We start from the raw sequence: 12,088 nt of genomic DNA on the forward strand, positions 1-12,088 counted from the left end.
GCAATCCTCACACGCTCCAACCCTTTTTTACTCGACGAGAAAACGAAAAGGGAAACGAACGCGCAGAGAGAAGAGACGGACGTAAAACGCAGAAAAAAAAATTTCACGAGCCATTCGTCGTTTCCACGGTCGCTGCAGTCTTTCACACGGCCCGATCAATCCACTGTTTTCTCACAAATGTTTCTCTCTCGGTCGGGCACGAAATAAAACGTCTTTACGCAAGGATCTCACGCAAATGCCAAGCAAAATATCCCGCTCGACGACCAGAACGCGATTTCGCAGTCGAGCCTCCGCCTCAGAGATCCTGCGTGTAACAGCCTGGCGCTCACCAGAATACGCGCTTCCTGCACCCTCTCCCTCCCTCTGTGGGTCAACGAGCACGCTGCTTGCCCGTACAGAAGGACGTCCTTCGCCTTGGGGCCCCCCTTCAGGGAGGCCCCTGCACCTTCCTTGCAATCCAACGTCCTCTTTCGATGGTGACAAGGAACCAGCGTCGAGAAGAACGCGAAAACGTTCGTCGCGAGGAAGCATTGTGTTTGGTCGCTTCTTCACTTGTTGAGACCTCGTTTTCGGTGTCTCCCGTCAGCGGTTCGCGTAGACGTTGCTGCTGAGAACGACCACGTCGGTTCTCCTGTCTGGTTCGTCACGTCCTCCGAGGAGGAGGGCGCAGAGGATGCGTCATATGCTCAACGAGGGCCTTTTTTTCCGGTCCTTGGTGGTGTTTTTACCGAAGATCGTGCCGAGCACCCTGGAGACCGAGTGGACGCCCAGCTTCCGTCGGATCGGCAGCGCTCGTAGGAGCTGCACTGACCTCGCCTCCCTGAGGAGGGCCTGGAACGCCAGCGCAGCTCCCGCGGGACTCTCCGCGGCGCTGACCTCGTAGAACTGGCACCCGTGGGCCAGGGACAGTTGCTGACCCTCGTCCACGCACACCTCTCTAGAACAGAAATATCCGACTGTGGAGTTTCTGGTGAACTGTGACTCGAATGTGTGATTCGTGAGAGGAGTTATATGCTGTAATGTGAAAGATGTGTGTGTGGTTCATGAGGTATGTAGAATGAAGTTGTTGGAACTTACTTCTGTGGTTTACTATGCTATGAGATATTATTTAAGAATTAAAATTGCTTTATAATTCTGAAGGGTCTTATTCTTTGGAAATTTTAACGTTGAAATATTTAAGATTTAGATATGTTAGTATTTAAGAAGATGTAAGTAGATTGGATCATTTTAGTGTCCCCCAGAGGGCACTATCACCCACTTTAGGAAACTCTGAATTAGCCACATTGCAGACAGATTTGATTAATCTCAATACTCATACTTCACAAACGAAGACTCAACACAACTTCGTCACTCTTGAACTTCCTCTTATTTCAACTCTTCGATCTTCCCTCCCATAGCCAAACACCCCACATAACAAGCTCGTTATAGGAGGTGCTGTTTTTCGTCATTCACGATCGATCCTCAATCGCCAGGGTACCAAAGAGGGGTAGAAGAGTGATCCCCCGCCGTATTTCAGCGTACGGTGAACGGACCTTCGCCGTAGAGGCCAACGATATTTATGGAGGCAATTAAATTCGCGGGAACACATGATACTCTCGAAGCGTCGAAGGCAGGAGGAAACGACGACGGAGGGAGAGGGACAGGCAGTCGGTGGCGCGTGGGAGGGCCGTGCGCGAACGTCTAATCGCGCGCACGAGTCTCATATGCATGCACACGTGAGCAGGCACCACGTTCACGGCCGTTAATCTGTCCCCTTTTATTTTATACGAGGCGATCCGTTGCTTTACGAGGAACGGTGCTAGATTCGAGCCCCTCGCGGCCTGTCGTTTCCCGCGCTCTCTCACGATCCACGCCAGCCGAAGAAGGACCGAGCAGGAAAATTGAATATCGCGGTGGAAGAAAGATGGCCAGCCAAGGGGAGAGGCTCGACATTTCAGAGCCTCGACGAACCAGGGATCAGAATACCCAGGCGAAACTACGCGACCTTTAAGCGGCGACCGGATTACACTAGGATTGGAGCAGGTCGCTTCAGCTGTGCCAGCATTGACAAGTTTTCATAAATCTGCAGATGGATTCTGTAATTGAGTCTTGGAACTATTCGTCATCACTGGGGCTTATATCGCGAGTAGTCGTCTGGAGATTTTCAAGTTTCCTTAAACGAAAGTTTATTTTTCGTTGCTTACTACCCCTAGCACGAAGTTTTCGATCGAACGCAACGATACGAAGTTATTAAAAAATATTGTAGGTTCTGGGAAACTAGAGAAGAAACTTTGGGAAACATGAGAAAACCCCTGGAAAACATTGTTTGTAATGCTTTTGAGAGTACATATTTCTCATGGGACACGAATTACTCAGATCATTTGATTTCATCTTTGCACAAGGTTTCCACAAGCAAAGATGAAGGAACATTGAAGGGTTGATTAATGAAAAGTATTCATTTAGAAATACTTACATAGTCAGAGAATTCCTAAAGCTGAAGGCAAAGGCAGAACTGCTACAATAATCCATACAGCCTATTCTATCTAAATCTCTTGACATTTCAAGATTCAAAGCTTCGTCAACCTCGCAACAGACTCCCCATAAAATCTGTCGCGATCTGAACCCCCTTTCTTTGATATCAAAACATTGTTCACCTACATATCTCGCCGCAAGACTTGTTCCTCCATTTGCCCGAGACACGTGCTTTCTACTTGGCGCCAGCTCGCTGCTCGCGCTCCGCAATTTCAACAAACCGCCGCTCAAAAACGAGAAAGAAACCTCTGACTTGCGAGCAGAAAAAAGAGAGACAGACGGGGAAGAAGGAAGAAAAAACGCAATGAAACGCAACATCGAGCGCGACAAATAGCGCACGGACCAATCGAGGAGGTTCCCACCTGTAGCATAAATCCGACGAAATGTCCTCACTTTTTCCATTCAGGCCACGCTCAGCCATTCCCTTGCCAATAATTCGCCAGCGCCAACTAAGGTGAATGGCCCAGTAGTTGACCATATCCCAATACCTAAACACTAACGTTGATTTCATTCAATTTCAACCTTCAATTCTAATGTATTAGACAGTCTAATTAAAAATAAAAACTAGTATCGCAAACTAGTATCCTCAGCTCCTGGGGCCTCGTAATTAAAGTATCAGGACTTATAGTTTTAGGTTGTTTACTTAGTGGGACATTTGACATCTTAAGCGTTTAGGTATTGGGACATTTGCCTTAATTAAATTTACGCCGCGTGACGGGGATTTTTTCGCTCGGGGAAGAGAAGATCGCTGGGTCCCTTCTTTTCCAGCGTTCGCCTCCTTCCTACCCAGTAGCCGTTCCAACCGTCTTAATGGAGTTCATAAAGATTAGACCGAGGCCTGCTGCTGCGGGGCTGGTGAAACCACTCTCTCGGGAACGAGTTATCGCCGCTTTAGATACATCCGAAGCGGCGTCCGGCCGCGAATATCGTACATCGATAAACTTATCGCGGAATATCAGCTGGCGGATCCCTCGGAGCCACGCTCGCCACGGCTGACAAACTGGTTCGCTCGGCTGAAAAGCCAGCCAGACCGCTGGAAAGCCGTGTTTCGAGCGAACTGCAAAACGAACACGCCAGCTTTTCCTCGCCGAGAGTGGCGCGAGAGCGGATCGTCGATCGAAAATCCCCTGAATATCTTTTGGCAAATTCCGTTCGCCCACTTCAAGATTATTGCATCATAAATTTCAGAGAAACTCTTTATTGTAAGGAAAAAATTCTGTATGATAAGAAGAAGAGTGTTCCAAAGAAGAATGTTATGACACCTACTTATGAATAATGCAATGATCCCTCAGTATGCGTGCGGTTTCGTATTCACTGTATATTAAAATTATTTATAGAGGAAACGAGTTATGCGTGTATGCAATGCCTCGCTTTGATGAAACCTAAATGGACTACCTAAATGAAATTTATTGTTCAGAACCTGTCCCTCGTTATGTGAACTTTTTACGGAGCATGCAGCGAGGGAACGCCGTTTCCTGGTGTTGAAGAAGTTCTAAAAATGAATCTCTTGAAATTTAGAATTCTTATCGTATGCATATCATATGCATTGATAACTTCCTCTGTTTCTTGATCAATCTAGTATCTAGGAAAAATACCATTCATTTGTGATTTCTTATAAAACCAATTCTATTTAATCTACTTCACATTAGAACCTCTCTATAAAATTTCAGTAGACTCCTACCTCAAGCTTCTAGCTCTACCAAGAGGAATCAACCAACCACGTACTGTCACTAGTAAGAAACACCTTAAAAGAAATCAAGACAAATGCTGATCGAGATACATTCTAAACACGTTTCAGCAATGCTAATCGATAATGATCAAAGCGTCGTCCAGAATGAACGAGTGTAAGCTAAATTGTTCGGAAGGGACGCATCTCGAACCTGCCTCGGCCTAAGTGATATTTGATGCGATAAAAACGCAACCCGACGTGTACGGAACGCCATTTCTCGCGATCTCGACGTTAATCTACCAGTTAGACTAACCGCGGACAAAAGGTTGCACAGCGACGAAAGATAATCCCGCAATGATTGATGACAGACCTCGTCCAGGCTCCGAAAGGTGGAAGGTTACAAGAAGGTCCGCCACCTACCTGAAACCGTTTCTCACGAGACGCGTTTCGAGAAAGAAAGCAACCGAACAATCCCTGCTGCAGAAGAATTGTCGAGGAAAGCTCTGGACTTCTGGCGACAAACGCCATTAACATTTATGGAAACCCAGTCCTTCTGTAACGCAGAGGATATTACGAAACGTCCACGTTGTTTTGCGCGCAATCACTCAACTCCCGAGAATTCTAGTAACAAAATTACTTCCTACGACTGTAGCCGCTGCAAGAAGAATATTAGCTGTGTCAACGTGTCCGATGATATATCGATGTCGTTATTTCGCTTCGATTAGAAAAATTCAAATTAGAAATTCTGGAGGCAAAGAACTCTTGCAAAGGCTTGAGGAAGTGTCTTGTGTCTGCGCTGGGGAAAAATCGCTCGCTCAGTGGTTTTATGAGAAAACTGTTAACTTTGTAGTTTATTTACCGAAGCATTCTTGAACGACTCAAAAGTGCATCGAAGCTTTGCGTGTTTTGCAGCCGACGAGAGAAAGCTGGCAAACGGTGGTCCTTATCAGCGTACCCTGCGATAACCTTCTATTTCTCGTTCCTAACTGTTCTGTAAAAATGCTAACGCCTGATTGATGGATCGTCGAATGCTCTTCGATCATTCTGAGGTAGAAACTACTGGCGTGTTAGAATCACTGATTTGAAACACCTCGTAGACCAGGTTGGTTCAAGTCTGAGTTAAAGCGAAGATATAAGACTCCTTTTATTTGGGTTGCATTTTGCAACCTCTATATAATGCTGAAAAACAAGCAATATCGTAACGACTGAAAGTAACAGTGGATATTATCTATTTCTACACTTAACACCGTCTGTTCAGAGGATAATCAAGTGTTCACACTAATCCGCTGTCTATCCACAAGTCCCTCACAATTGTTAATCCCTTTCCTCTCACACGTGTGAAAGAGTTAATCTACATTTTGCAACACGAGCGTCTCGACTGTGACGCCTCTTATCGCCTAGGAATTCGTTTCCATTAACTATCAGACGTGCAGAGATGCTAAACGCGGGCAATTTGACAAGGTTAATGAGCTGCCGCGCGCCGGCCAATCTTTATCGCAACCATTCCAAGGGGAAAAAATCGTCTGGTTTGTACGATTTCCTGGCTTTCTCCTCTCCTAATCACGCAACGCGGTGATGCACTTGAAACGAAGCGGATTGCGCAAAGTGGCTGCCTCGCATCCGATCACCGAAATGCTCGAGCCTCGAGCCACACCTGTTCCACGCGTGTTGAGTTCGTTCGACAGGAAAACGTCGTTTCTAGATGCGAGTCGCTTTATCGGATGAGATTCGCGCGGTTTGCTCTCTATCGTTCGCGGCGAGAGAAATTAGGGGAGGTTATCGTAGCCAGCGATCTCGAGACGTGCGTTTAAATTGAATGTATATCACTGAAACTGAACGCGAGGACGGGTGAAAGGAGAAAAATCTGGTTTTTGTACTGTCCAGTGCAGTGCTGAAGAAATTTCCGGCGAATTGGAGAAGAAGTCCATTGGAGAACTGACAAGATGGAAACCTGCAAGAGTTTCAGACTTTTTAGTTCCAGGAGAGGAAGTGGCAAGCGTGGAAGAATATGTTTTCTAAACTATTTTGATCGATTAGGAGCTTATGGGGATTAATGCAAGTTGTCAGGTTCTAGAAATTGAGGAAATAGAGTGATTTCTCGATACGAACTCAGAGCTCACATCAGCGAGTGAATTTACAACGCGAGACATATTTCTGAGATGGTATAAGCTGTTTCAAGTAGATATATCGAGGTACTACTATACTCGGTTTGAAAAATATTTTTGCCAATAGCCTTCAAGTTTTTTAATATCCCACTATCAGTTAAATTTATAACTATTGCAAGACTCTAAAAAATTCAACTCGTAAAATCAGATCAGAATAATAATAATAAGAGATAAAAAATATCGAATTTATGATGGTACATAAAATGAATTATGAGAAACATAAAGAACAATGTACAAAAAAGGAAACTCGAATAGAAAATACCATAAGAGTCGTGTTACTACCTTACTATTACAAGAAAAAAGTGAGCGTGAAAAATATTATTAGAACACATAAAATGTCATAATGGTAATAACGCGTATGTTCGATCATTCATCGGTTGCATACTCGGCATACGAACCATCGTAAATGAATATAGGAACGCGAACGTGGAGAAGGAAAAATGGGAAACGTGTCTTCGTTAACGACGATCCGCATTCTTGCGGGGATCGCCCAGGAAATTCCTGTTCCAGAGCTTGCAGCCCGTAAGGGATATTGATATCCGGTTCACCTACGTGTCACTGGCATCTCCGTTCGCGAATTCGACCAACGATTCAATATTAGTCAAATTCAATACTAAACTGAACTCAGAATTTCATTATTTCAAACTCTCTATAATACTAATTTTATTTGCAAAATTTTACTTTACCAGTCTCCGTTTTAAAAAATCTAAATTAATATAGTGCCTGACTAAAAAGATGAACAACAGATCGTGTATGTAATATAAAGCTATGTGTAAATTGAGATGAGAAAGAGAAACATTCTGTCGCATCTTGTGAAAAAAATAAGAAAGACGTAGGATGGCACTTTTGCAAGATAGGTCCGAGGACACATGAAAAGTCCAAATGCATACACTACCATACATAAGTATTTCAACACTTTCACGTTATTGGAAATTCGTGAAATACCTACACTTTTTTATTTATAATCCTTATATAATTGTCTGAGATGAGGTTTGCAGCCATACCTATATCACAGAGCTTTACTTGTATTTTATATATTACAATAATGTGGAAGTATCCTTACACAAGGTAGTATATACGTCTGCAAACGCACAGTTACAAGCTATAAGCAACAAGAGACGACAAAATTGTCCTCCCTTCCCTCAATGTAGCCACAGCCCAATAACCAAAACAAAAATGTCGTCTCCTAAGGCCTCACAAGAAATCTTCCACCTCGAACAGGTTAAACCTATTGTAGCACCGAGTTCCCAACATCTTCGAATCTCTGAACTGCTTCCGCCTCGTAATCTCCCAGCGAGACAACCGTATCCCAGCTCGCGCGACGAAAAGAAGCCAGCTAAAATCAGTCGTGGAAGCGGGCGCATCAGCGATGAGCGTCGGAGCCAAGTCGGCCAAACGAGGCGCGTAAACAGATCTGTTTCGAAGCGGAGATCGCGTGAACGGTTTCTAGGTGAGCGACCACTCGACCACTACCGGGTGTCGTGCTCGAAACGGTCTCTGGTGTCCGTAGTGCGGTCGGTGTGGCGCCTCGTTTCGCGTTTCACGCCGCGAGACGACGCGGCGGCACCGATATATAGGCGACGACGACGCCGACGATCATCTCTCGCCAGCGCGTTCCAACGTCGAGCGCCCGATGGGAGAGCAGGTGACAGGAAAAAAACAGGGACAGCGGGGCAAGCGAGCGAACAAGTGGTCTCGGTAGCTGCGAATCGCGTGACGCACGCGAAATCGCGCCTCGGTCTAGGAAACGTTTCGCGAAGATCCTGTTACGCCGCCGCGCGATCGGGAAAGTGAAGTGTCCGATTAATAGGCCGAACACGCACGTAGAAGAAAGTAGAAACACCGCGAATCGCGATCGATAGCGCGCTGGATCAAGGGGAAAAAAGAAGTAATGGGAAAAGAAGGGTCGAAAGGCGAAGATGGGCATCGTCTGTTGGTTCGCACGTTCAGGGTTGCCGCACGAGTTGAATAGTGGGGGAAATTGGAAGATGGGGGTAGAATAAGGAGTATCCTGTTATTGAGTATTCGAACGATGTCACATGTTGAGAAAAATACAAATTTCTTGGTAGTAATTGGTGGATGTTCTTTGCATTTATTTGGTATTTCTATTATATCTTAAAATGAAGTATATAATAATTACAGTAATTGTATTTTTAGCATTAATGATTAGTTTAAGCAATAAATATCAATGGTTACCAATAAATCTGTAATTTTCCGAGCTTGTGAAATCGTTCGAATACTTATGAGGGATGCTGTATGTCTAGACTCTAGATCCCAGCGAGACCTTAATAACACACTCATCTACTAATCTGTTCCACTATGACTGGAGTCCAAAATAAGCTGACTGCTAAAATTTCCAGATACTACATACACCATGTAACACAGTGTACACAGCTTCTCCAGTAGTATTAGCAGGTTCAGCTGAATTTCGTACTGCAGCCTATATCCAAGAAAGAAATTCGTGCGACAACCCAGTTGCACACTGTACGAACTCAGCGATTCGGGACTGTCGATGCAATCAACCGACCACCAACGATACGATTCTTTCCTGGTCGTCGTAAACAAGTGCCCGCAATTAGATGACGATCGAATCGGAGGAAAAGTGTGTCACAGGCACGGGCCAGGCGAGAAACGGGTCAGCAGCGGGCCAGATGCGAACGGGACACCGATGCAACCTGTAATATATTTGTTATGTTTAACGGTTTCATAATGAAGCGATTGACGCGGCTCGATTGGACACTGACGCGTGAGAATCGGTCCGAGCCAACCGACCCGTCTGCTGATTAGTACTCGCTGTTTCCTGCGATTTATTGCTGTGTGCTCGACGGTGCCTGCTCATCGATTCTCGTCGCTCAATTGGACGTGAGCAGTTTGCTTTGTAGTATTACTACGAGTCTGGTGTAATGCGAACTGTTAAGGTGAATGGTTTCCTTTGGGCTGAGTGCCTGCAATGTTTGCATGCGAGGATGAGACGTTCTGATTCACACGATACTGCTGAACAGTTTTCTGAGGGTTTTTGGAACCTTGGAAATCGGGGTACAGTGAAATCCTCAGTTTGAGGGTGTACGTTCTTGTTAATGAAATTTCAAATGTGAGTAATAAAAATAATAGTAACGTCTGATTTTTCCCTTTTTCATCCCATTCATAGTAAGACGAAGTAAAATGAAGATGAGATTTACTATACAGAGTATTCGACAATTGTCAGAAAATTTGAAGGGTCATTTTACAAGGCAAAACAAGACCAGAATCAAGAATAATAAAAATGTGTTTAAGGGTTCGTTTCAGAATTATTAATTGTTAAGAAAATGTATAAATTCGCGTGAAATGTGTCTGACCTCGGACTCATTCTACTGATTTTGATATGATTGATTTGGGATTTATTCTACTCTGAGTTTGTTGTGTCTGACTTGAGTCTTATTCTACTGATTTATGTCTCAGCTAGCTGGTTCACGTCGACAGTAGAATAAGTCCAAAGTCAGACACATTCACGCGTATTTTAGACATTTTCTCAACTAATAACTATGAAACAAATCCTTTAACGCAATTTTGTCATTCTTTATTTTCGTCCTATTTTGATACGTGGAATCACCCCTTAAAATTTTCCAACGCCTGTTGCCAAACACCCTGTATTTAGGTAGACTCGCAAAAAAGTTAATAATGTGTACTCTTTGTTAGTACTTTCTTTGTAAAGGAATTATATGAACTTACCTAGCATGATCGAGATCTCTTTTATTCCCGAGCAACAAGGCAGTGAAATAAGATGGTAGACGTAAATCAGCGAGTTGTTTTAGGAGCCCCCGAGCTTCCTGAAAGCTGCGTTTACACGTAACGCTGTAAACGACGACAAATGCCTCGCCCCACCGTATGTGGGAGTAAAGACAACCATTTTCCTGGAACAAAAATTAGAACATACAATTAGAACCACAAAATATGAAGATTTTGGTACAAGGGTTTAACTCTCCAATGCTCAGGTGAAAAATACTCCCACTACCACTGTTTTGTCTATTTTTTATTAATGAATAAAATTCCATTAAGACCATTTGATATGTATTTGCAAACAAGATACATATTTACTAATATTTTTCAATGAATAAAAAACGAAAAACAATACCCTCATGGGTTCCTCAGACCCAATGCACTGGAAAGTTAAAAGGATTTATGCTCACATTAATTTCATGTAACTATTTCACCTCAGTCGGATTATATGAATACTTCTTAAATAAATGTCACTTAATTATTTTCTTAAATACGAAGGAAAAATGGAAATAAAAATTACTGTAATGGAAGTGAATAGCTCACTAAAGCGATAGAGATTGTTTAACTCTCTTAATATCGCCTAGAATTCCGTACATTACTTTACTACTGTGCTCTGCTCGTCAGAGCTGAAACCACCGTAACACCTAGAAACTTTAGAAAGTTCGAAAAAGATCGCCGATAATTACAGAAATTTTTCTTCGACTTCCGACTTACGTAAGCCGTGGTCGAACGAAATGACGCGCTCGAGTCCAAGCCAATTTTCCCCGATGAAGTCATTAAAAGGACGACATTCGATTTCACTTTCGACTCGAAGGATTTTTCACGGCGAATTTTCCTACGAAACGAAAACGAACGTCCCCACGCCGCCAGATTCCGCCAGTTTAATTTTTTTCATCTGTCCCTCCTCGACGCGTGGCTTAATTAACACGTTAATCAGCATTCCTGAACAAGTGGCTGGAAAGTCTCGATCTAGATATCCGTGATGCTCGCGCGGCGTTTCACTTTGCTCTGGCCGCGCGACATTACGAATTCATAATTCAACTGGCGATCTGGCGACGATTAACGCCAGCAAATTGCCAAGCGAGCGGTGCGCGCGATAATTGAAATAGAAACGGTCCAACCGGCCTACCCGTTCTATTTTCGAGTAGCACGCTCGGAGCTTCACCTCTGACCTTCCGACCGAGCGTCGATGCTAAAATACTTCCGAGGTCTCCAGGGTAGAAGGAACTGCAGCGTTTCGATTGTTTGCAACGCTGTACAAGTGGAAAGAAGCTTTCCCTTCGCCTTGTTCATTCGCCAATTGATTCAGGAGGCGATTTAGGAGACGTAATAACAGGCAACAGGTGAATTTGAATGAAATAATTCATTGGAAATGTGGGATAACACTTTCCCGTGGGAAACTTCGCTTGCGAAAATAATTGTCGCTTTTAAGAATGCCTGGTGCATCGCGCGAATTAGTCAATCTATCGGGGCTGCTTCTTGAATATTCAAAGTTCATTGTCTCACACGTTAAGGCTTATAAGAGTTCTTTGAATGAAACGATGTCGAGTGAAATTTTTTCATTACTTTCGTTGAATTCCTCTTGGTTATATAATTTGTATATACTATCATAACTTCTGAAATGTAATATTTAGGCATAAAATTTAGTCTATTTAGATCATGTGAAACATTTAAGTTTTTATATCCAATAAAAAGAGTAATATATACATCGTTCTGTAAGAGGCAATTTGCCATTTGTTTTATTGCTGGAAGAGTGTTATAGAGTAATTAGCAAACAGGATGAGTCGTATAGAATTTAATCGCATTGGAAAGTACCGATTGTTAACTACTCCATTTCACTGAGCATCGACGCCAACAACGAAACAGATCGTCGATACACGGAACTTAATTTCTCCTTCTCTATGTTTACTTCTCGTGTAACGTAAGATCGAACAAGCTCCCAAATACCGAAATGTTAAAGATCCACTGAAGATTTTTGCATTAGCGT

The 12,088-nt window shown here is 43.5% G+C and overlaps 1 protein-coding gene across 1 annotated transcript in view; it reads right to left on the reverse strand.

Moving 5' to 3' along the window:
- Positions 1-536: 536 nt before the first annotated feature.
- The window catches only part of LOC143183842 (ras-related and estrogen-regulated growth inhibitor), a 58,151-nt gene continuing 46,599 nt past the window's right edge, over positions 537-12,088 (reverse strand). The window contains exons 4-5 of the mRNA XM_076385587.1: positions 10,054-10,235; positions 537-937 (exon numbers count right to left, since the gene is read on the reverse strand). Coding sequence (XP_076241702.1) covers positions 679-937; positions 10,054-10,235 — 441 coding nt within the window. The 3' untranslated portion in view covers positions 537-678. The remainder of the gene's footprint in view (positions 938-10,053; positions 10,236-12,088) is intronic.

This window comes from Calliopsis andreniformis, chromosome 9, assembly GCF_051401765.1.
Source record: "Calliopsis andreniformis isolate RMS-2024a chromosome 9, iyCalAndr_principal, whole genome shotgun sequence".
NCBI lineage: Eukaryota > Metazoa > Arthropoda > Insecta > Hymenoptera > Andrenidae > Calliopsis > Calliopsis andreniformis.